General features: G+C 37.8%; 1 protein-coding gene across 7 annotated transcripts in view; it reads right to left on the bottom strand.

The window, feature by feature from the left end:
- DACH1 (dachshund family transcription factor 1) overlaps positions 1-27,224 on the bottom strand; it is a 475,022-nt gene that overhangs the window by 224,564 nt on the left and 223,234 nt on the right. For all 7 annotated transcript variants that reach the window (XM_054013430.1, XM_054013459.1, XM_054013449.1 and 4 more), the window contains exon 3: positions 8,214-8,375. In XM_054013430.1, the coding sequence (XP_053869405.1) occupies positions 8,214-8,375 (162 nt within the window). The remainder of the gene's footprint in view (positions 1-8,213; positions 8,376-27,224) is intronic.

The raw sequence follows: 27,224 nt of genomic DNA, 5'->3' as shown, positions 1-27,224 counted from the left end.
AGACGTGTGTTTAGAGAAAGGAAATGACCGCATTTTGTACAGTTCTATTATTGGGAGAGGTCACTAGAGAAAAATAATTTCATCTCAATGTCTTTTCCACTCTTTTTGGAGAAGGGAAGGGATAATGTTAAGCAGGGCAACCGTTAATTTCAGGCAACAGATCTTGGCTTTCCTTACATATATCTCAGAGTTTAAATGTTGTAAGCTAATGTGGATAAAAAGGAAGCCTAAAATGTCAAGAGCCCCTCTTAATTTTCAACACATTTTGTGGTTGTTTATGGATTATTGTGCTAGCGAAGTGTAAAATACTGTCTTGTATTTCCTAATTGTATTTAGAAACCGAGAACACCAAAGTCTTTATGATTGCTTCATTTCCTTAAAGAAATAATAGCAGGTTTTTTGGTATGATACAGTTTAAACAATGACATTTTCTTGGGACATCTGTTTTGAGATCACTTTTTGAATAGATATGAACTCATTTCCTACTAAGAAAGTAATTTACTATTGTTGATAGCTGTTTACAAGTTCCATGAGTCAGATATTAGCTAGTGGCAAAGGTCCTCACAAATCCTTGGAGTATTCCCTAAACAGTCGACATAGTATTTTAATCATATAAAATGTCAAGGGAAGCAAAATTACAGGGACTTTTCCTACTAACTTACAGTAATTTGAGGCTAGCTCAGAGGAATAATTTAAAATGTATTTACCTTTAAAGATTTCATTCCTTTTGCTACTCTTTGTTTATGAAGTATTACAGTAAGTATTTAAAAACAGTGAAATAATTGAGATGCTCACTGTACTTATATTTTTGGAGTATAAAACTCAAATATACAATCTGTACATAATTTACTTGCATTGAAATAAAATTATTACTGATCATAATAACAGAAGATATGTTAATACAGCAAACAAACAGAAAAAAAAAAACATTTCAAGTCAATTTAACATTTGACCTTGTGAATTTTCTTCTTCTAATCCTGCATTTATAAGAGCATAATCCTAGAAGCAGTAGAGTTTTGAATGCTGGTTTATGTAGATAGTTCTTTAAACAAACAAACAAAAATTATCTGGCCTGCATGTTGTGTCTAGAGTTGCCACTAAAAAGAATCCAGGACATTTTTCCTTCTTATCTGCAATGTAGCTCATATCAGCCAACCTGTCACAAGACAGTACTTGATATAAACAAGAGATTGCAAAGACATCTCAGTAATCAATATTAGGATGGCTACAGTATGGAAGCTCCAACCACTGCATATCATTTGTCTCAGCATCTATTTCTATGACCAAATGAAGCATTAATTCAAATCATAAATCTATGGTGATTTAAATCTGGGAATGAGCACCTGCCTGCTTTAATGATTTATTTTGTACATTTCAGTAAGCAGGAGATTTGTCCATATGAACTGACAGGTCACCTTCAGATGCCAGTAGCAGACTGTTTATCACCATGCAGACTAGCATCTCATCTTAGCAAGTAAATATTAAACTAAAAGAATCCAATTGATTGTGGATGGGGGAGAAAGGCGTAGCTGCCATATATTTTACTCAGTGTGCTAATACCTCACTCTGATTCCTCCATGGTTCCTTATTTTTTCTCCTAAAATGATAATTCTGGTGGGAGGATGTAAGCTCAAGGTTACCATGTAAAACTGAAGGATATAAAATAATTACTTATTAGTATCATTGACTTCCTTTAACTCCCTTTACTCGCTAGCCTTTTGGCCATTGCTTCAAAGGACCAGTTGGTAAATCTGTGTAGTGCTTGGGATAACTGCAAAATATTCAGCCACAAAAATGACTTCTATAAGTCATATTAAGGGTCTGATTAAAACCAAAAAAGCAAGACAATTCCAAACTAAAACTAACAATTCAAATTGGGACTTCATGCTTAATTTGCCTTACTTTGCATAGGTACTGCAGGAGCCTGAGATCAAGGTATTATCCCCTCCATGTATACTAAATAGGCTATAATAGCACAATATAATGGAATAAGTTACTTTTGTTTAGCTTTAACCTTGAATTTTCTTGCTTTGATATGTGTTTTGTCAGGTGTGTCATGTACACTTAAAATGTAGACTGTGATCAAATTACTTTTATTCATCTTTTATCCCTTCCCCCGCAGCCCTCAATAATACGTTTAAAATGCAAGTTCAACCATATATATTGTAACTCACAAATAATGTATGTATCTAATACTCTCAATTAGTTCCAGATGTCTAGATAAACAAAATATTGACTAGATACGTAATGATAACATTTTAAAATATGGAGTGGAAATCCATCAACCTCATGAAGAAACTTGCACAAGTACAGACAGATATAATCTTCCTTTCCAAATGCAAACGGATGGGCATCATACCAAATGGACTGAAGGTGAAAAATCCATAGCTATATGCTGCACAGACTACAGTGAGAGATTATGTCATACGCTATCAAAGAAACTGAGGTACCACCTGATCAGCATCCTATACAGCAAACAGGAAAACATCAAAAAAGAGCTCTCCAGCCTGGAGACTTTCATAAATAACCAACCTTCCACACAAACGGACTCTACTAAAATAAGACAGGAGATCTACATTACACACTTCACCTCTCTACAAAGGAAAAAGGACCGTAAACTGTCTAAAATCTTACCTGCCACATGAGGCCACAACAGTGTTACCCCTAACTCACCCAGCAATATCGTCAATTTATCGAGCTACACACTCAGCCAGGCAGAAGAGTCTGTCCTGTCTCAGGGACTCTCTTTTTGCCCCACCATGCCCACAAACATGATCCAGTTCTGCGGCAATCTGGAAGCCTACTTTCACCTCCTCCGACTCAAAGAATACTTTCAAGATAACACTGAACAGCGCACTGATACACAGATACCCTCCCACCAACAGCACAAGAAGAAGAACTCCACGTGGACTTCTCCTGAGGGTTGAAATGACAGTCTGGACCTATACATAGACTGCTTCCGCCAATGTGCACAGACAGAAATTCTAGAAAAAACAACATCACTTGCCTCATAACCTAAGTCGTGCAGAATGCAATGCCATCCACAGCCTCAGAAAAAACCCAAACATTATAATCAAAGAGGCTGATAAAGGAGGTGATGTTGTCATCATGAACAGGTCTGACTACCAAAAGGAGGCTGCCAGACAACTCTCCAATACCAAATTCTACAGGCCTCTTTCCTCAGATCGCACTGAGGAATATACTAAGAAACTGCACCATCTACTCAGGACGCTCCCTACACTAACACAGGAACAAATCAACATACCCTTAGAGCCCCGACCAGGGTTATTCTATCTACCACCCAAGATCCATAAACCTGGAAATCCAGGACTCATCATCTCTGGAATTGGCACTCTCACTGAAGTACTGTTCGGATATGTGGACTCTCTACTTAGACCCTATGCCAGCAGCACTCCCAGCTATCTCTGTGACATCACTGATTTCCTGAGAAAACTACAATGCATTGGTGATTTTCCAGAAAACACTATTCTAGCCACCATGGATGTGGAGGCTCTCTACACAAACATCCCACACACAGATGGAATACAAGCTGTCAGGAACAGTAACCCTGATGACGCCATAGCACAACTGGTTGCTGAGCTCTATGACTTTATCCTCAGGCACAATTATTTCAAATTTGGTGACAATATATACCTCCAGACCAGTGGCACCGCTATGGGCACTCGCATGGCCTCACAATATGCCAACATTTTTATGACTGACCTGGAACAACGCTTCCTCAGCTCTCGTCCACTCATGCCCCTTCTCTCCCTATGCTACATTGATGACATCTTCATCATCTGGACCCATGAGAAGGAGACTCTGGAAGAATTCCACCTTGATTTCAACAGCTTCCACCCCAACATCAACCTCAGACTGGACCAATCTACATGAGAGGTCCACTTCCTAGACATCACGGTACAAATAAGTGATGGTCACTTTAACACCACCCTATACCGAAAACCCACTGACCGCTATGCCTACTGTCATGCCTCCAGCTTCCATCCTGGACACACCACATGATCCATCATCTACAGCCAAGCGCTGAAGTACAACCGCATTTGCTCCAACCCCTCAGACAGAGACCAACACCTACAAGATCTTCACCAAGCATTCTCAAAACTACGATACCCGCACAAGGAAATAAGGAAACAAATCAACAGAGCCAGATGTGTACCCAGAAGCCTCCTGCTGCAAGACAAGCCCAAGAAAGAAACCTCTCCAACGCATTATCAGTGATCTACAACCCATCCTGGACAGTGATCCCTCGCTTTCACAGGCCCTGGGAGGCAGGCCAGTCCTCACCCACAGACAACCTGCCAACCTTAAGCATATTCTTACCAGCAACCACACACTGCACAACAGTAACTCTAACTCAGAACCAATCCATGCCAATTCAATGCCAACTCTGCCCACATATTTAAACCAGCGACACCATCATAGGACCTAACCAGATCAGCCACAACATCACCGGTTCATTCACCTGCAAGTCCACCAATGTAATATACGACATCACATGCCAGCCATGCCCCTCTGTTATGTACATCGGCCAAACTGGACAATCCTTACATAAAAGGATAAATGGACACAAGTCAGATATTAAGAATGGCAATATACAAAAACCTGTAGAACACTTCAACCTCCCTGCACACACAATAGCAGATTTAAAGGTAGCCATCCTGCAGCAAAAAAACTTCAGGACCAGACTTCAAAAAGACACTGCTGAACTTCAGTTTATTTGCAAATTTGACACCATCAGCTCAGGATTAAACAAAGATTGTGAATGGCTAGCCAACTACAAAAGCAGTTTCTCCTCCCTTGGTGTTCACACCTCAACTGCTAGAAGAGGGCCTCATCCTGTCTGACTGAACTAATCTTATTATCTCTAGACTGATTCTTGCCTGCATATTTATACCTGCCTCTGGAAATTTCCACTACATGCATCTGACGAAGTGGGTGTTTACTCACAAAAGTTTATTCTCCAATATGTCTGTTAGTCGATAAGGTGCCACAGGACTTTTTGTCGCATTTTAAAATACAGGTTCTGGTTATAATGGGAGAGATTTTCAAGGCACACATGGCAACTTGGCATCTAATTCCCACTGACAGTCAATCTTAGACTACTGCATTCCATTTGTGCCTCTAAAAGTTTCCCTCAGTAGTTACAATAGTTCGGCCGAAGCCTGCTTGATATTTCTTAGCATAGCATCCATCTAGGAGCATCCATCAGGCCAGGGCAACTATCATTGACACAAGAGTATAATGGCTATTTTTAAGCCATTATGGTTTATTCTGATGACCTAGTTAGAGGTTTTTTTTTATCTGTAACTCATTGATCTAGTATAATTTCGAGTTTTTATTTCTATAAATCCATACATGTATGTGATGCTATACACTAGGTAAGCCATGCTAAACAGTAAACAAAGTCCTGAACCAAGAGGCCCTGAGCAGATATAATATAGCAGATGATAGTATACTAGGCATACTACATTCACAGAGATTTTCGTGAAGACATGGGAGAAATTAGAATGTTACTATTCATTGCAACAAGGTTGAGGAAGCGTTTCATTCTGTACTTTGGTAATGCTAAGGGACTAGCAAGTGTAACCCCCACATCTCCTCGGTGTGGTGTTCTGTCCCATCTAGTGGCACCGAGACCACCTGGAGAGAGAGATTAATGAGTTTGCTCTAAACTCTTAACTAACAGCCACTGGGCTTTTAGCTCACGCTGTAGAGACTCATGCACTAAGCTCCAGAGGTCCCCGGTTCAATCCTGCCCACCAACAACCGGGGTCTGTCAACAGTACACAAGCATTCAAAAAATTGCAATTAAAAGCCTTACTTTAGATCAGGTGGCTAAACTGCAGCTCGTGAGCCACATGTGGCTCTTTTACAATTAAAGTGTGGCTCACGGAACCCCCCACGTCAGCCCATTCTCCACCTACCAGATTGGGGGAGGGACTCTAGGGGCTTTTCCCCACAAGAGGCACCTGCCCGGGTTCGGGGCTTCAGCCGCGCGCTTGCTGAAGCCCTGAGCACTGGCAGGTGCCTCCCGTGGGGCTGTAGCGCCGAGCCCCACCACTTTGCAGCAGGGCAGAAGCTTCGAGCAGGTGCGCCCGGTTCTCAAACTTCTGAAGTTTATCGTATGCATCTTGGAGGATCAGTAAGTTTGGCCACCTCTGCTTTACATATACAGTAGTACATATTTACTACAGAAATAACTTGACTGATCACTTTTGATTAACATACTGAAAGTCTATAAATTATTCTTCCATATTTGCTAGTTTTGAGTATAAAAACAATTCATTTTTTTAATCCCAAATCATCTCCTTAACTATTGTCCCACAGAAGCTGTATTCTATTTACTTTGTTAACTATTACTAACTTCTACAGTGCCATAGGCAAACAAGAACTAGTCTGTAGAACTGCTAAACAGGATTAGTCCCATAGCATAATATTTGAATGTATTACTTCATATAATGTATGCATCTGAATCCTGCATTCAAGATCCACACGTTCCTACATCCATTACTGCCTCTTCATCCTGCCAGCTGGTAATGCTACCCTCACATTCCTCCTCACTGCCCCATTTTCCTCTGCTTCTCTGAGGGCCACCTGCTCTTCCCAATTCACTGTTGCATCTCCCCTGCTTTCAAATTTCTGCTACTGCCTTCCTCTTACTCACCCCTGACTTCCTGCCAAGAAGACAGGTTGTTTTTTTTCACTCCCTACAGCTCTGGTCATTGCTGGTATTTCTGGCTAGCACACTAGTTGGGGCCTCCTTCTTCACTGTCACTGGAGAAGCTTTCCGAAGTGCTGTGGTGGTTTTTCTCTGCTCCTAGAGCAGTTCTTTATTTAAAAAAAAAACCTGACACTCTCTTGATAGGAATTTTCAAGTATACATTTTGTTGTGGTTTAAAAAAAAATGGCCAGAGTGTTTTGGCACTGCAGTCCCCACTCTATCTATATTTATATAAGTAGACTATAAGTACATGCAGAAATATACAGAAACAGTAGTCACCTATTTTTATTTTGAATGAACGAAATACCCCTCCCCTGAAATCAACAGGGGGTGAAGCTTTGATCCATCTGCAGTGGAAGTATGCCGTGCAGAAAGAGGGGATATGAGAAAGCACGCATGGCTGGATGCTCCCGCCTTGGGTCAACCACCTTCCCATTGGCTGGAGATGGGGGAAAAGTCTAGCCAATTGGCTCTTGTGGGCTTCCCTAGGCTCTTCAAAAGATCTGGATAGCATGCAGCCACTTTTATTTATTGCTAGACAACTCTTTATCCTTAAGAGTAATCTCAAAAGATATAAAGAATATGGGGAGGGGAAAGGAATGTACTGAACCATCAAGAGCCATTTTATTTCTATATATGCTTATCCTGAATATAGTATTCTGAACATACATTTTAGTCACTGAATTACTACTGCTGAGTTGTCTTGTTAGTACTGTCTCAACGTGATAAAAGGAGTCAGTACAATAAAAAGGCAAAACAAACCATTTTATTGCAGAAACATGCATATGATTTAATCAACAAAAAAAGTTAGTCTAGCTTTGAAGTGTGTTTTATCAAAACAAACTTGCCAGAGAAATGCATATAATGTATTGGAACAATTCCTTTTTTGAAAGAACAGAAGTTGCTAATAATTGTTTAAGAAACAGAAAAAAACTCATTTAACAATGTTTTAAGAATATGTTTATTAAAATAGGAGATTATTTGTAAAGCATGGTAATAATTTATTGGGTAGGTATGTTTTCCTTTTGTCACAGGGCACCTGAAACTGTGAAATATTTTGCTTTCAAGCAACTGGTTTGAATTACCTAAAGTCGATACCCGGTAGAGTGAGTAGGAGACATGGTTAAATTTCGCTCTGATACCTTCATCTGTCACCATACCTGTGCTTTGAAAAATGAACTCTTAGCAATCAAACTGCTTTCCTTCATGGAAAATATTAACTGGGGTCTGAAGTAGCATCCTACAAAGGAAAGGATGTTCTTATAATAGTAACAACAATGCTGAGTGCTTCTGTAAAGGTCAGCTATAAAATATTGCTAAACATGCACAAAAGTGGCCTGCAAATGTGCCAAATTTTCCCCAAATCAAAGGTTTAATGGTCCGGGGAGGAGGGGGAGAAAGGGTATCACTGTAGTAAGAAATTGGTACATTACTGGCATGTATGTATGTAATGTTCACTTCCGAAACTTACCAACACTTGAATTCAGATCTCCATTCTCAGACTCTGCTCCATGTTGGTTATTACTGGCATGATAGTTGGACATAGCTTCTAATTTGATTTTTTTCACTTTCATTGCTTCTGCTATGGCTGCATTGGTAGCAGCTGCTGCTGCTGCAGCTGCTGCTGTCAGACCTACAAAGAAATATGAATGAAACTTAATATACATTATACTATGACTCTTCATTAGTGTAGGGCTTGAAACTGTTACTCTTCCTTCATCATTTACTACATAATTAGCAGAGGATAATACTGAATAATATCCATCCTTATTTGCTTAGGAGACTGTTTACTTTTTAATGTAAAATGCATAACATACTATGTAAATAGTTACTTATATACACGTGAATTCACAAAATTGGTCTCTAATTGCTTTAGTCAGAATACAACTGCAGCTACAAACATGCCCATTTAGAAGCCTAACTTCGCCAGCAAACCATGTATTTAGGTACAAATGTGAGTGTAAATAAATATACCTGCAATAAACTTTGGATGCAAAACTACACTTGAAACACTGGAGGACAAGCTAAAAATCAGGGCCATAGAGTTTGAATAGCATATTCATGACTAATAAGTTATATTCACAATTAAGCCATTCTCCCTGAGCTCACATAAAATTCCAAATTACTCTAGCAGACTAAATGGGGCATACTAAAACAGCCATAGCTTTCTTAAAGGAAAGGTTAGCTATGTAGATCATAGGAAAAAATATATATAATTATTTACAATCCTACAAGCAGGCTTAGACCTCAAGGCATCTACCAGAGATACCTCACACAAAGTGTGTAACTCCTTTAATTCCCAAGCCACCTCTGGCATCCCAATTTCTACATCTCCTATGACAAATTCTCCAGCTCCAGACAAAATCTCTGCATCTAGCTATATTTGTGAAACACTATATTGTAATAATGAGCTGGTACTGATACTGTCAAGAATGATTGGTAGAACTGCCCAATTTGCTTTCATCACACCACATTCAGCCTTTGTCCAGTGCCCTGAGTATGGGGCAGTGCATAGCTTTGTCATGCCATGAGAAGCCCAGGGGAGAAATTTTAATTCACAGACTCACAGTTCCTCTCCTGTTCCCCTCTTGCTTCTGCAAAGGAAGAATTTTGCCACTGCCCTCTACCAGTGGCGGCATCCTCACCGTTGTTTTGCACCAGCCCCCTTCTTCTGTGTGGTGTGTTGGGGAGCGGTGGCAGGCACAGCTCTGTCCACTCCTTACACTTCTCCATGTATCTGGTTTCTCCCAATCCCACCCTGGATCTAATAGGCAGAGATGGGGGTCCTATTCCCCCTTAGCAAAGCAAAGGTACTACAGGGTTGGGTTTAGGTCCCAGCACCTGGAAACAAGTGATGAGGGCAAAATCTCAGTTTTTCTTTTTAAGTAAGTTTCTAGCCCTCCTGGATGCAAAGAAAAGCATCCAAGTTTAACTAATACAGTGATGGCTGCCTGAGTCTGCAGACAGCCTTAAACTATTTCTCTGAGGTGTGAACTGCTTCACACATCTCAAAAGGGAGTTAACTCCACAACTCACTACTCTGGGCAGGAGGGTCTGGGCTAGAGAAGAGTGCAGCACAGGCCCAGCCCACCTGCCCAAGCAAGCAGATAACCCCTGCCTGCTGGAGTAAATATTGGAGAACCCCCTGCTACCACCACTGCTGTTTCTAATGAGGGGTCTCTTAATGCCTCCAAGTGTTGGTGGAATTATAAATTACACTATAATTACTTTCTGTATAGTTATATCAATATTAGTTACCAAATTGCTATTCAGGCAGTAGGAAAGAGTCCAAATGTCAAATATCAAAGAACAAGGTGAACAGACATAAACCTGTTTTAATATTTACTACTACTATGAAGCTTGCATATTCAGATCTGACTAATACAATAACATGGATGCTTTTCAATGATATTTTTATCTTAGAGGAAGGATATGAAGTTATATATTATACAGATTTGGTTACGGTTCCTAAATTAAGCCACAGAAAAGGGATGATGCACCTCTGAACTTACATTTGTATCCTGTGTTTGTTATACAGCGCAGTATTCTACACTTCCTTTTTCTTAATACCATTGTCAAGCTATAGCTAGTGTCTTTAAAGAACGGTCTTTTACCAAAAAAGTCCAAATACAGCATACCTAATGAATACAAATTTTCTTTTGCATCAGAATACCCCAATATGCAACCCTATTCTCTTCCAGTGCTATTCTCTAGAATTGGTCAAGGCTTTTGTGTGAGGACTAGAAATCTCAAACACATACTGTTGAGCTGTTAAACTGATGTTACCAAAACTCTGCTTGTGGTCATATTTTTCTCTTAAAAAGGGGGAAAAAATAAAGACAGAATTTGAACTCCTATATTCATTCTCTCTCTTACATAATTGCACAGCTGACTGATTCAGGAACACTTTGCTAATTTTAAGCATGAACCTGCTACCGAATCAAATTCACTTCACCCATGGAAACCCAAAAATACCAGGGTTAATGCAGATGAATGCACAGGGTTCAGATGGGGGGGAAATCCACTAAGCTGAGGATAGTGCTCAAGACTGCAGCACAGTCTGTCCCCTAAGTAATTCCACTCTAGCACAACTACTCCTGTGCTGTCACTCTGCTCTCCACACCTTTCATAACCACAATCTGAGACATAAGTGCAAGATCACATGCAAGATCGTGAGCCAACCATCTGCACCATGATGTATTCCAACCACTGTTACAAGACAAGGTCTCTCCCCAACAGAGGGCCCTATTTATCTCAAGTCCTCTCCAGAGATAACTCTCAAATGTACTGTAAAAGGGCAGAGAGTACAATTCTGCAAAATAGCAGCTACTATTCCATTGTTTGAAATTCTGAAAATATGATTCAAGTTGAGGCAAGAAATGTCTTAAATTGTTGTTTAACTCTCCCCACCCCCACCAAACTAATCCCTACTCTCTTACACCAAGCTGCCTGGGAATTTCCTAGCCATGCAGAGATTAAAGTAAGGGTACAGTATAGTACTTCCACATTTTTCATTATCCAAATTGCATCTCCAAAAATTAGATGACCAAATGTCACCTTTAAAGGCAATTTAAAATGGAAAAGAACTATATTGGATATTCAATAGCTCAAATAATAAGTTACTTTATTTGTTTGAAAAGTTAAAGAAACATGTCAAAATACTCAATAGACTCCAGTCAATGGCAATTATCATTAATATTCTAAAATTGATAAGCTGTTTATGTCTGGCATTCTTCCTGCTGATTATTCAGTAAGACAGGCAGCTTTATAACTATCTCATCACTCCACCGTCACACAAATTTCATCGACAGTGCTCATGCACAGCTATTAGCAATATGAATCTAACCATTACAAGAGGGAGGAAAATCGAACATGTGGCATTAATACGCAGTCCTGGTTCCTAACCATCTGATAGGCAGATGGTGTAAAGCGGATTCTCCAGCTGAAATGAAGGGGGACATCATTTAAAACCTTGTTTGCATTCTAACTGATATCAGTGCCATATTGATATACATGATACATCATGGCAGGATTTGAACAATCTAGTTTGTTTCAGTCATAAATGTTTACAGCCTTGTTTTTTATCTTTAGAAACATGTTTTGAAAAGCGTATTTTTAATTTATGAAACCTATTGTTTACTTCTGTTGAACCAGAAGATTAGCAAGGAGCAGGAATATTAAATTACCACAACCACAGCAATATAACTAAGATGGATGAATAAAGTATGTTTTTTTCAATAAAAGATGTTAGCAAAGGAATTAAAAAATTAGCCTAGACATTTTATGCATTAAATACATTTATTCATTTAAACCTTCTAGCTTTTTTTCCCATGAGACATACTTAGAAGTTTAATGCTTTACACAGCTATTCATTTAAAGCTCTCACTGTGTGCAATTAATCTTGTCCAACAATTTAATTCAAAAAGCAAAACATCAAAAAGTAAAGTTCAATTCAACAATCATGGTCCTGAAGTAATCTTCTTGCTCCTGACAGTTCCTATAGACTCATCGGCAAAAGTCTGTTCAAGGTGTCGTGTAAGAGCTTTGTGAGCTTGAATTATAACTCAATTGAAAGCTCTGCAAGCCTCAGTAGGAGCTCATGTCTTAACTTCAGCTAGAAGCAGACCACCAAAAGAAACAGTGTGAATGATCTCTTTCTACAAAGCCCTTCTCCCTTCTGCCACTCAAATGTTGATCATCAGTACAATTTTATGTTCTTGGAATCATACATATTTTAAAATAAACATATTTGGAAAGAGCTACATTCCAATAATTACACAGTTTGTAATTGCTGTCATAATTATGCAATGTGTTTTAAAAACATAATAGTAAATTTAAATGCAATTTGAATTTTTAATCCATACTAATGCCAAGGCTATTTGGAAAATCTCTTACCTAAGTGGGGTAAAGAGGTCTGGAAACTGAGAAATTAGCTGCAATGTTTATTTGTATTATTAACTAATTAGACCATCTTTGGAAGAAATAATTGCCAATTCCTGGTCTCTGGGGGAACACATTGTAATCTCCTTCAGTGCTCTTAGCTGGTTTAGAACAGCAATTCACAGGACTGGACAAAAGGGGCAGGTGCAGAAATTTAAATAGTCATATTTGGCACATGGATCTTACAAGCAAAGGTTATGGAACAATCCAGACAGTCACTAAGGTTTCACAGAGAGCGGTATAGGAGAACATCTTTTTTTTTTTTCAAAACTCAAGCACAGGACTGGAAAGGATGCATTTGACATGCAGGATTGGTACCTGGTTGCAAGAGACATGTTTTGTCATTGGGTGAAAAGGAAAAGTATTGCTTAGTGAAAGCTCAATCTTCAGCTCAGAAAAAGGAAGCCATGGAGTCACAGCACATTCCACAGTCTGGTGTCCAGCATTTGTCAGTATTTGGGGCTTTAGGGGTTTGGTGTGCTGTGCAACTGCTAGGCCGCTTTGGCCTGTTGGGTGTTCATAGCTGTTCAATATCTTAACCAACGTGCTTTTTAGTTCCTTTACCAAATATAATCCGCAGCATTTTCCTGCCAAATTCTGGTCCCATTTACACCCAGGCAACTCCACATAAGTCAGCAGCGTTTCATGAGGAGACCAAAATTTGGCCTATTACATGTGGGACTCCAGGGCACAGAAATGAATGAACCAAGCCAAAGACTTCAGAATCACTTCTTCCTGGCAGGAGACCTTAGAAATGCAGTTTACCTTCTCTAGCAAGATACTCAGGAGAACAACCCACTGTGCTGCCAAACCCGCAAAAAAACCCGCAGAAATCGGGCTTGTGGTTGGCTTAATTGGCTTGTGAGTTGCTTGTTGACTAGTTTTTGCCTTGTAGCTTGCTGGGCTTGTAGCTTGTTGCTTGTTGTAGCTTGTTGCTTCGGCAAGCAGGGGCAAGAGGGGAAGAGAGTCAGGGATGCACAGCGGGTCCACCACAGTCCCAGACTGCACACCTTGGGGACCTAGTCACATAGAGTGTTGGGGTTCTTAGGTATTGGCTTGTTTTGTCCTTGTTTTGAAATGGGATTAGCTTGATTTTTGGCTTATTGTGAAAGTTGACAACTGTGCTGGCAAGTTTATTCAAGAGTATCCAAGTTGATACCAGTGATGATGTCTGACACAGGCTACTGCCCTCCCACATGTGCTCCTGCCTGCTTAGGAAGGATTTATCCAAATTCTAGTTTTGGCAATGTGAGCAGTTTATAACCAATCAAATCAGTACAAAATACAAAGACTGTATGTACACACTGTTGTACATCATCTGAGTAGACCTCGCACACATACTTCCAGAGAACTCAGTGGGACTACTAGCGAAAATACTATTTGGATGAGTAAGGATTCCAGAGTCAAGCCCTAAAGTAATAACTGACAACTGAATCAGACAGACATATAGCACAGCAATACAGATTTGTTTATGGATGTTTACAGAATTATATAGGGAAAACTTGAAATACTGTTTCTATTATAGAAGACAGGTAAATGAATTGTGTAATTCTTGGTGTCTCTTCTTTAATTACATGACCCTTTCAATCTACTAATTGCAAAGGTTTCTTTTGGGGGTTTGTTTGTTTGTTTTTTAGTTTACACCCAATGTTTGTAGGATTTTATTTAGCATTTTCACGCCATCTCACCTCGGGCATCATAGAACAAGTAAAAAGCTAAAAAAAAAAATTGTCAATGGCTGGTATTACATTTCATTCCCTCTATTTGCTAGAAAGTTCATTTCAGCATACAGAAATATTTTATCCATCTTGTGGGAAGAAATCCAAATCTTTTCTAAGTTCTGATAGAGGCCTTTTCTATATTTCAAATTAATACTTAATCCTTTTTCTTTAAGTTTATTTCAGCTGCACTGACTTGAAAATAATTTCTTTTCTTGATCTAATTTAGGATTTGATCATGTAGGCAATAGTCAGGCACAGTGGTAGTTTTGCCTGAGTAAGAAATACAGGACTTAAGTCTATGGACTTGATCCTGAGCTTACTGTAGTTAATGACAAAGTTCCCATTGACTTCAATGGTGCAGGTTGAGGCTCTAAGGATACATCTACACAGTGAGCAGCAGGCCATAACAGCAAGCCTCAGAGCCCGGGTCAACAGACTTGGGCTCACAGGGCTTATGCTACAATACTAAAAACAGCTGTGTAGACATTGTGGCTTGCGCTGGAGCTCAGGCTCTGAAGTTGGAGCCTGAGTTCCAGTCAGAGTCTCAGTGTCTACACAGCACTGTAGCACAAACCTGCAAGCCCGAATCTATTAACCCAGGCTCCGAAACACACTGCCACTCACTGTATAGGCGTACCAAGTGACCTATTATCCCACTCCCAACTGAAGAGTATGGAAGTTTTTCCACTGATTTTGAATAAAGCCGTATCAGAAACTTAGGCTCTTATGTTCTATGATGGAGGATACTTAAAGCAATGGGGGCTCTGCACTAGGACAAGGGTCTGACTACACAGAACAAGCTGCAGAATGGGAAGCCTTAGATTGTACTCAAATGTTCTGTTAAAATACATTAAATCTTAGCAGAAGTTTTTTTTTTTCCACTTCAAATTATTTAGGCAGTTGGTTGGAATTTAAGAGTAACCCACACTTCTTTTTTTTTTGTTAAACATTATGAATCAGTCCAACCTAACCCAACATCCTTTGCACACCCAAAACTCCCATAACTACAATTTCTGAGTGATCAAGGAATTCTCCATCAGACTTTATAACTGTACATTCCCCCTGTTGGATTTACATTTCTTACTGCTCATCCAATCTGTTTTCAAACAGTTAAAAAATGACTGCTGTAGTAATTAGAGGGTAACGATGACTAAAAGGTTAATAATTAGTATCTTACTTAAATTTCCACAGCAAGTGTTTAGAGAAATTCAATCAATTGTTAAAATTCTACAAATTGTAGGCCAATTCTCATCTTGCATACACTGAAGTAACTCAGTGAAGTCATCAGACTTAAAAAATTGCTGTAAGCAAGATGGGAATCAGGCCATCTGTTTTTAACCACATCTAATCAAGTTTTTCCTGTAACTAAATTTAAGTTGCATTATGAATTTTGATGCATGGCTAATGCATTTAAAACAAACAAATAAGGCAGAAAAGAGTTTAATGTCAACAACTAGGCTTCAAGATTTCAAATCCCCTTTTGCTTTTAGTCATCAAGCGTCCAAACAATTAGTACTACCACTACAGAGAAACAGATAATTTTAATTTAGAAGTGAGTAGTTACCACTTTAAAGGCCATCTTTGTCCCATCCAGAAATCCTTTTAGAAGGATATAGGCAATTTTGCTTAAAAATAGTCAGGAGAGCATGCCCTTATATATATTTTTAAAAATAAAATTGATAGAAATGTTAAGATTTCATTACTTGATCTGAGATCTTTATATAGCTGTTCATTTGTTAAAAATAGAAGCTGCTCAGAGAAAAATTAAATTATTCAGCAAATAAAGTGAAAACCTAATCCCCTCATCAGTAGTATATTCCATTTTCAGAATCGATGGGCAGTTATTCCCCAAAATTGTTCAGTTTTATGATTTCATTCATTTGTATTCTTAAAGTTGAAGGTGAAATCGTCAATTACAATACCATAATAAATACTGAAAGCTTTCAGCTTTAACATTTTTTTTGCAATCTGTGAACTTGATTTTAGTTCAAAGTATTTTTTGGCAGAAATAAACAATATAGCGTAGATGTGCTGGCCTAACTTTTACTGAATTTTCTTAGAACATTTTGAAATACTGCTGACGTGCATGCAGAATCAAAACAATACAATTAAGTGAGAACATTTTTTTTCTTAAACAACAGTCATCTCTTCAAAAGCAATAGATTCTCAGTCCTCATTCAATCTGTTGCATTATTCATTTCATGTGCAACCTCATGCCGGACCATAAATTGTTACTTTATCTAATCAAAGGAGACTTAACTCTACAGAAGGTCAAAGGTTTAATTTTGTGAAGTATTATCTTACGCTATGAGTTTAACTGAAAAATAGAAGAAGAAAAACAGCCAAGAAACTGGTAATAAATGAACCTTTATTGCCTCAGGCATTGGCCTAGTTAATAAACTTTCATTGAAGGTTTCTTTCAACTGTTATGGACAATGAGGTAAAAAAAAATCTTAAATTACAGCCATGTGTGACTTTTAAAGCAGGCATTCTTTTTTATCTCAACCTCTCTAGCTTAAAAAAAAAGACAAAGAGATTGTCTTCAATTTCTTAACCAAAAATGTATGCTTCTAAACAGATGAAAAAGTGCAGATAAAACCTTTGTAAAAAAAAAAAAAAAGGTCAGCTTTGAACAATATAAAAAATGTTTTCTGTAGGTATTGAACCCTGGTGCAAAATCTTTTTAGCCAAATGTTTTATAAAATTAAAAAAAAAAAGTGCTGTTTATACATTGACACAGTGATGTTAATAGACAAATTTTCTGTTTTACATTTGCATTGCTAGAACACAATAATTGCTTTTATTTAACAAAATGATTTATTATGGGAACAACTTCCCCATAAATGTTGCAAACAGAAGTTCCTCGCTGCTTTTTTGTGTGCATTCTCTTATGATTTCATAGTACTATTCTTTCTGTTACTACTGGTTAAAAATATGAATATCATGATAGAGATACAACTGAGATTATTGACATGTAATGAATTTTCTTGATTAAAAAACATTCTTACATTTGACTAACTACAGCACTTTCTTTAAATGAGTCTAGTTAAAAATATATTTCATTTATACTTACGCAGTCAAGGAGATCAAGAAAAATCAAAAGGATTTATTAAAACTCTTTAACTTTAGTCTAATTTCTAGCTAGATGGACATAATTAATTAATTGTAACATTGCTACAATTCAAAAATACTGAAAGGACATGTTCATGCCTGTAACAGCAGTAATGTAGCTAAATACTCATAATCTTTCAATCACCAGGAGCTTTTGTTGTTTTTTTTAACCTAATCCACAGTTTGACACAGATCCTGGTGTAATGGTACACAGTTCTTTAATTAACTAATATCTAAACATTGTTGAGGCAGTCTGGTGGCCCAGTGGAAGTATGTCTCCCTGCAATTTATGGGTTCAATCCCACAAACTCTTAATGTATGCGAGTAACTTTATTCACTTGAACAGTCCCATTGACTGCAATGGGACTACTCATATGTGTAACATTTAAATTTAAATTACTTATTTGCATAAATGTTGGTAGACTCAGGGCTGGGATTTTAGCTCTAGACCACAACATACCAGTCCTGGATTTTGTAGCATGCAATTGGCCTCATTATGTGCAATGGGGCTCCACACTGAAACAGCAGTTCTCTTACATCTACACAACGTAAAATCAGGGCCAAAACAACTTTTCAGTCTTTAAGGAAAGTACAGAGTATTTCTAGTTAAATCATGCATAAGGATGGTGAGCTACAAAAGTTCTTCAGGGTCTTGCCCTTCCCAACAAAGGAAAGCAGCATTACTCACTCATAAATACAAGTACATGGAAGGAGCATAAGAATGCAAAGTTTAAGAAGGGATGCAAGCAGTTACGTGCACAACTAAGATGAAATATGATCACAGCTACGTGTTAGTACATCCTCAGCAGACAACTAAAATGTAGACTACTACTTAATGGGATTTTTAAAGGAAGTTTGTGTAAGACAATTCATTAGCAGCATAAAAAGTTGGATATATACTGCAAGAATTAATATCCATCACTAAAGAACCATCTCAATTCCTCTTCTGTCACATTTATGTGTAGCTGAAAATATGATAGAGATTTGACATAATTTCAAGATCTCTTACACTGAATGTTGTAGAAAACCTAGCCAAAAACATTGTTACAAATTTAATTGCAAAGAGAAGTTCAGAAAATGTTGCAAGTATTTAGTAAATCATTCTTCCCAGAGAAGACATGAACCTTGAAAATATGCTGACCATTTCTACAGCTACAATACTTTACTATTTGTATCTCCCTGTTTACAGTATTGATACACAAGATACACTTGAGCATTTTAATTATAGGAAAATTCCATTTAACAAGGAAAACTATTGATTGTTTCAAGGCAATATGTTCACATGTTAACACAATGATATAAAGGTAGTCAAATCTCATGCTTCAGAACATAAACTGATCCCTTACAAGGGTCAGGAGATATTTTTACCCCACTCACTTACAGTGTTGAAAGTTGGCTGCATTAGGGCTTTGGGTATGTCTGTTTTTTTTAATCTTCCTCTGATCTATTATGTATAGAGCAGTACCAGAGGCAAGGTACTGGACTAGATAGAACTTTTAAAGCAGTAGGTGTTATATTGACTGACTTTAGGTAGTTCTATGCTGGCAGGCAAAATAGTAGCGTCTTGCAGACAACCCTCAACCATCTATGCATCCTTCTTTTTGCAAAGTGGAACAGCACAGTAAAGTCTAAAATCCTACTGGCCCATTTACCATCTGCAAACTAGAATACCAAATTCAAGTCCAAAGTCCTATCCCATCTAGCCCATTATCTTGGCTCTGGCATTGGTCAATAAGTAATGCATAAGAGGAAGATTAAAAAACGAAACAACCCTTAAAAAATGTATGATGCAGCTAGCCAAGTGCACAATGTTATATGTATATCTTCTCCTAGAACTTTGGTAAAATTGAATTGTTTGGACTGCAGTGTAAGGAATAATGGTACTAAAAGTAGCAGTAAGTCATGATGAATAGTGCAACATTTGAATAATCTTAACGACATACCATAGTGCTATATTTTTTATTATAAATACCAATTGTCAGGAATTATACCTCAGCTATATATTTATGCTCTAGACTGAGAACCTGATCCTGCCATCATAAATGTCTTCATAAAAAACTCCCTCTGATGTCAAGAAGAATTCTATATAGGATGATTATAGGCTGAGATTACCAAATGCTCTTATTTTGTAACTTAAAACAGCTTCGTCACTATAGAATGAAATTTTGAAGACCCTTAACCAAAATGGGAACTAAGAAATGTTGGTATTTAAAATACATATGTCATTAATATCTGAATATGGGTTATAGTAGATGTGCAGTAACTTTTCCCATAATAGTATTTTTAACTCCTGCCTGCATTCATGTCACAACATTCATGGAAAAGTGCAATACTATACTAAATTCAGGTTTACATAACAGATCATAAATACTCCAAAAAAGCTATTATACTCTTTGAAATCAATAAACGTGTGTGCAGTGGTCCACCTCACTAGGGACAAATGGACCAGTACAAAGTATGCTGAATATATGGACATTGGTGACCACAAGATCATTTCTGGCAGCAGTAGAAACTACCAGTATGCCATGCTATGCATGTGTAGTTTTGAGAAATCACACATACATTGCTAGCAATATTGGAGATGATAGAATCCATCAGAACAGAGTTGATGTCAGCACTTCTCACCTGAGTTAGTAGCATCAGACAATGGCCAGAATGTGAAGGCAGCAGTGTCTGATGGCAGTACACATTTTGCACATACACTGTTTTGAAAAATCTTTCAGTTAGTTACAAGTGGAACTGGGAGCATAATTTGCAACAAATAATTTGATTAATTCTGTCTCCTTTTTTGTTTGTGAATTGTCCATCAGCAGACCATGATTTTCTCAAATGTATTGATTATTCAAAATTATTCCCTCCTCCCTTTCAATATGCATATGAGACAATGATCGGACATGAGCTCTCTTGACCCATCCCCATCATTTGTGTCTTCCCCTCATTAGTTATATCATGTCTAAATTCCAAGGTGTACACTACTCAGAGCAGGTACTCCTTTATCATATCTCTGAGGAACCTACCACATGGTTAAGAGTTGTACAAATACATAATGATAATATTTGGCTGCAAATCAATCTTATAGTCCAGTATCTCCATCACAACCAACCTGGCTAGTGTTATGAAATGGATTGTCCAATGTCTGTAAGAGTTTGGGAGTTTTATGAGGAGTGGCTGGCTGAGGCTGAGTCAGGAAAACAGAAGTAATATCGTTAGTTGGAAGAAACAACCTGAACAGCGGACAAAGAGCTTATCAGCACCCTGTTTGAGAGAGTGCATGCATCTTTTCAATAAACATTCACATCTTGCAGATGGCAAGGAAAGTGTGAGAGTTACCGTTTCATTGGTATGTGGACATTGCCATAATTACCCACATTTTTGTGACTTATAGATTAGATTGCTATACATGAGATCATTCAGAAAATGAAGCAAAAATGCTGCTACCAGCTTATAAATCAGAACATCTCACAAGGAGCATTTACACTGTAGCTTTATAATCTGCAATGATTGCCAATAAGCTTTTGAATAGAGTTCAAGGTGTTGGTTCTAAACCTACAAACATTAAATGGTTGCCTCAAGGACTGACCCTCTCCCATACTATGCTGCCACAGCTGCAATCAGTGGAGGTGCTTACTCAGGACTCAATTTAGTTCTAAAGGGCAGGACTGCCTTTAAAGACCTTTGATGCTAGAACTTGCTTCTCCAGGTGATCCACCAAAACCCAGACACCAACCTTCTGGACATGCTACAAAACCACCTTTCTCATTGGCATTTAGGGAGAGGAAGGGCTAATGGCACAAGAAAGAGTAGGAGTGGACTGTCTGTTGTAATTACTATTAAGAATTGGTGTTTATACTAGGACGGTTAAGCTGTTCAGTAATGATGTGTAGCCATTTTGTAAGAATGAGAATTAGTTTGTGATAGACTATATAAACATTTAATTTAATTTTTGATGCAGTTACAGTTGAAAATAGATGCTATAAAATTTAGCCACATTTCTGTCAATGACTGAAGAAGTTCATTGTGCATTTGCAGTATTCAAACTGCATGGGGACTTTTGAGTGGACACATGGGTCACATGGAATATGTCTGCTCCAAGCTTGGATTCATGGATTCATTGACTCCATGAAATCATAGATTCCAAGGCCAGAAGGGACAATAATTGAGTCTGAGTTCCTGTACAATACAAGACATAGGACTTCCTCAAAATAATTCCTAGAGCCTGTATTTTAGAAAAATATCTAATCTTAATTTAAGAATTTTCAATGATGGAAAATCCACCAGGACCCTTGGTAAATTGTTCTTACTATTAAAAATCTTTGCCTTATTTCCAGTCTGAATTTGTCTTCCATCAACTTTCAGCCATTGGACTGTGTTATACCTTTCTCTGCAATATTGAAGAACCCATTGTTAAATATTTGTTCCCCAGGTAGATATTTACAGGTAGATCCCCCAGGTAGATATTGTAATCAAGTCACCCCTTACTGTTCTGTTTATTAAGCAAAATAGATTGAGCTCAAGTCTATCACTACAAGGCATGTTTTCTAATCCTATAATTGTTCTCGTGGCTCTTCAAATCCCCTCCAATTTATCAATATCTTTCTTGAATTGTGGACCCCAGAACTGGACATAGCATTCCAGCAGTGATTGCACCAGTGTCAAATATAGAAGTAAAATAACTTCTACTCCTACTTGAGATTTCCCAGGATTGCATTAGCCCTTTTGGCCACGATGTTACACTGGGAAGTCATGTTCAGCTCACTATCCACCATGACCCCCAAATCTTTTTCAGAGTCACTGCTTCCCAGGATTGAGTCCCCCATTCCATAAGTATAGCCTATGTTCTTTGTTCCTAGATATATACATTTACATTAAGCCATTTAAAAACACATAGTTTGCTTGTGTCCAACTTATCAAATGATCCAGATCACTAGGGCTGAGTGAAACTATTGTGTTTGGCAAAACAGAACTACTATTATAATGACAGCTTGAGAGGGAATTGTGGTCTGCATTTCTTCAAGAAGCTGTGCTTAATCTAAACTGCACAGAAACCAATGGGCAGTATAGTATAAGTTGGTGTTTAGAACAGTAGGAGTTATTCTGACTGATGGATGAATCTGTATGATTCTGTGCTGGCAGACAACAATATTTTACATACAACCCTGCACCATCTGTGGAATCCCTAATTTCTGCAAAACATAGTACCATACTCAAATCCAAAATTCTTCCATATCAGAAAAGTGTGTTTATAATTTTGTCTCTCTCTATAGTGCTGACATTCTCAATTGCCAACCTACAAAGGAGACATTTAGAAAGTGACATGGTACCATTAACTTCTGTGTTCACAAAGTTTTATGAATCAGAATTTTGACAAGTAGATTTTCTGTGCTTTCAGATGTTTCTTAAAAAGAAAGTACTCACAGCACCAAAATTTTGTCCAAAATTAAATGGAGGGTTTTTGTTTGTTTGTTTGTTTTGCCCTTTCAACTATAACTAATTAACATGCTCATATCTAAGGATATAAAATGAGGAATGTACTGTACTGTAGGATGATTGCATTATAGAAAAAAAGATTACCTCAAAGAGAGCCCTATTATATACAGGAAGCTAGGAAATATGAATATACACAGAAATTACACAATAATTTAAATAAATTATTTATGTAAATGTTTAATAATTGGAGAAGCTGCCATTTTTATATAATAGATGTCAATGACATCACTGTCTCTGTGAATAATATTAGAGTATCAGCCATTCACACTCAATGATGTAATAATAACAAATTTAAAAATACAATAAAATAAAAATAATAAAAACCTCAAACAAACAGTTGGTACCTACAGCAGTTGCAGGTGCCTAGTAGGTAACACCAACAAAATAAACTGTCAGATCTAAGTTTATGTTACAAGCTTCCTAGATGTGTGCAAAAAGATAATTCCTTTATTAGTGTTAGTATCTTTGCACAAGTATTAACAGTGGCAAATCCTAAGTGCAGTGCCAATATTTTTGTAGTTGATGGTGGATTGCAGGACACCATTTACCCAAGAACACTGTACCACATGTTCACCTCATTTTCTCATCAGATACTAGATCCAGATGCAAAAGTATGGAAGATATATTTTCCAGCAGCATTTGGCTTCTTGACAGATTCCATAAACAGTTATTTTGGCAGCTTTAGAGATGCCTCTAGGTCAGTCACAGGGTTAGGCAGCTGATGGTCTGCCTTATTTTCCTGGATGCCATTTTCTTCTGATTTATCTTCAGTAAATGAAATACTAGAAAATCATTACTATATGACTGTCCTGTAACTACACACACATGGAGTTATGACACCCAAATTACTTGCACAGGTTTATTTGGTTTTGTTTTTCTACTATGCACAGAATATGCAATTGTTCTCTGTGTTATAACAACTCATAATTGGGAGTAAAAATAATCTGAGAACAGATAAAAATCAATTGGCAAGGCAGTATCTGATGAAGTGTCAGAAAAATCCTACTTCAATCATTGAGAAGTAGACTAATCTAGTGGGACAAAAATATGACTTTAATGCAGAGATTCATGTGTTCTAATACAGAAACTACCACTGGACTTGCTGTATGATCTCAGGTAAGTCACTTGATCTCTCAGTTTCCCCCATGTTTAAGTAGAAATTATATCATTCACCCTTGCAGGGTTTGTTGTAAGGATAAATTACTTAATGCTTGCACAAAACTATTAAAAAGAAAAGTATCCAATATTTTTGTTAGCACTTGTTCTAAATCCACCTCTGACAAGTGGTGGATTAGTACTATAACTAAACTTGTCTAAGGGTTGAGACAATAGTTGAAAATAAACTGTGCACTCATTGGTTCTAAAAATGCACAGAGCATCTTTTATACTGCTTTCAAATGGCACCTAAATTCAGCAAGTACAGAAAAATTCTTTAACATGCTGTTTGCAGTGCTGTTGTAGCCATATTGGTCCCAGGACATTAGAGAGACAAGGTGAGTGAGGTAATAGCTTTTATTGGACCTGAAGAAGAGTTCTCTGTAAGCTCAAAAGCTTGTCTCTTTCACCAACAGAAGTTGGTCCAATAAAAGCTATTACCTCAAACGAAATAACCTAAATAATATAGTTAAGATTTAAAAAACAAAAACAAAAAACCCTAAAACTTAATGGATTCTAGAATTTAGACTATTTTTTTAAAAAATGATGTTTGTGTTCCATTCATTTACAGTCTGATGCAGGGAGGGGCACAGTGGAGGTTTTAATAATTTTCTATGAATGACCAAAAATATGTAAACGTTTCTCACTGTAAGATGTTTCATGAAGAATCTTAAATTCCTTGAATGGTGGTTGGGGCTTTATTGAAACCAGACATTCTCTGTCCTCCTGTTACTACTTGGTAATCATTAGCTCTGCTGGAATACAAAATACAATCCTTCTGAATCATTGAAATGTTATCAAGAAGGAAAATAATGTTTTTTTTTTTTAAATGTGATTAATTATTTTTGTTGAATGTGAAGGAAACTGCATTCTGCAAAACAGGATATTAAAGATTTAAAAAATTATTTTCTAATCTAATTGTGCCATAAAACTATCACACAGTATAAAATGAGTTGGAAAGAGGAACAATGTGATCAGTTAACAAATTTCTAATCTATTCAGGTAGGAGGAAACGTGTGAGAATTTGTTCCCCAGATGACCTTGTGTTCAAGGACACTATGAGAAAATAAATATTTTTATTTGTATTTTCTTCTTAGTGATCATTAATATAAAGTGCTAAAATGCTATGATCATGAGGATCCTAGAATCACCAGGGTGAGCTGGTTTCAGATCCAATGCTAAATGAAGCTACAGTACTCCCAAATAAGGAAGCCAGTAGTCCTTAATTAAAGGGGGGTGGGCTTGAGTCAAGTTCTGCTCCCAGAGCTGGGTGTTCCACAAATAAATTAAATGAGAGTCAGTGATTTACTTCAGATTTACAGCACAGATTTGGGCTCTCTAAACCTACTTGCAGACTATCTGTAAGTAAATTTTAAGACATTTAAAAACCCTTATTTTTCAGAAGCTCAGTTCAAAGGCAGGAAGTTATTGAATCCTGGAGACAACTGAGATGTATGAGTATCTCTCAAGATACACAGAACAGCTAATGGAAGTTGCACAAGGTTTGTGAGGAAAGATTAGTTCCTTTTATTTCTTCACATTACTTATTTCTTCACATCCCATAAATTAAAAAAAAAAAACAAAATAAACAAATCAAGGACAATCCATAAATATATTTCTCTCACCTCACATCATTCTCAACATCCTTAGAGAAGAGAGAAGTAAAGACTGGCTTTGCAGCATGCCTGGAAGGTTAACAGATCTAGCTCTGGTAGACTGACCTGGGATTGGGGGATGAGAGGGGAGAGGAGCTTTAAGTTCTAAAATCATAGTTTTGTAGATCTTCAAAAGTGACTTATCTTAAAAGTGGTTTTCCTTGTAGGTATAAAGTTGATGGTTCTCTGTTTATTCTTTAACTAATCAATGCAGCAGCGAATTATTTCATGAAAGAACATAGAAAACATCTCATTCAATCCAGACAAATGAGTTCACTGCAACTATATGCGGTGAGTGCCTGGCTGGCTGGAAGACAAGGAGTTGTTGCCCATATATAGAGGCCCCTATGCTATTGTAGGCAGAGGAGGAGGAAGGGGAAAATTTATCTGGACAAAAAAGGGAGGAACAGGAAGTGGCTGGACTAGGAGGGGGGTAGTGCCCTTCCTGGTGACCAGTCAAGAGGGGTATTTATTCTACCCTCTTTCCCATTGAATCAAAGTAAAATCAAGTGGGCATGATGCTGGTTGTTTTTTTCCTTGGGGCTGGGAAGGAATTTTTCCCTCACTGCCAGACTGGCCTAGGCAGGGTGGGTTTTTTCACCATCCCCACAGCTGGTCAGGGACCTGGTGGAGTAGGCAGGGAGATTAGGTTAAAATGTTGCAATTTAGTAACTAAAAAATGTGTCAGATGTCCAGTGCAGGTACACATTATGGAAAGCATATGTTTGTCAGACAAAATGGATTGGAAGGATATTTAGAGGAATGCATCCCTTAAGGAAGTTGGGCAAGGGAGGTTTAGGACTCCTAATGTCCAGTACAGAAGGGATCAAACCCCTCCCAATTTGTGCCAGCTCCCTTACTATTACACAAGTGGGAGGGGCTGTGGGGCCTTGCAACTGGCTGGCTGGCACCAGGTTTGGAAGGGGGACAGTTAATGGCAGTCCCCTGCCACCAAGTAGGGGGAAACACTTAAAGAACTAATGATGACCTGCACAATTTATTGCCGGGCATTCACAGATATTTTAAGTGAATAAAGTTGTGGTCTAATTAAACCAAATCCACTGCCTCCTGTATTTCTTCTGGCATGGTAAGGACAATAAACCTGTGTACATGCACCACTGCCTATGGTAGTATTCCTGTTCTGGTTACAGTCTATGGGGCAAATGCTGCAAGTTGAAATTTATTTTGTTTTTTCTTCATTGATCAGTTAAAGAAAGAAGAATATTAGGGAAATCCTTGGGGGGAATCAATGAAGAAACTCCCATTAACTTGAATGGAGCCAGGATCCCTTTTAGACTTCATACTTCACCCACATGGAAAATTAAGTTTTAAAAGAGAACTGGTTTTGAGGATCAATCCTGACTATTATTTAGTTAACTTATTTTCTTTAATATATTCTGTCATTTTTAATAT

This window comes from Malaclemys terrapin, chromosome 1, assembly GCF_027887155.1.
Source record: "Malaclemys terrapin pileata isolate rMalTer1 chromosome 1, rMalTer1.hap1, whole genome shotgun sequence".
NCBI classification, from domain to species: Eukaryota; Metazoa; Chordata; order Testudines; family Emydidae; genus Malaclemys; species Malaclemys terrapin.
The sequence above is the reverse complement of the archived record's forward strand: the minus strand, read 5'-3'. Positions and strand labels throughout refer to the sequence as shown.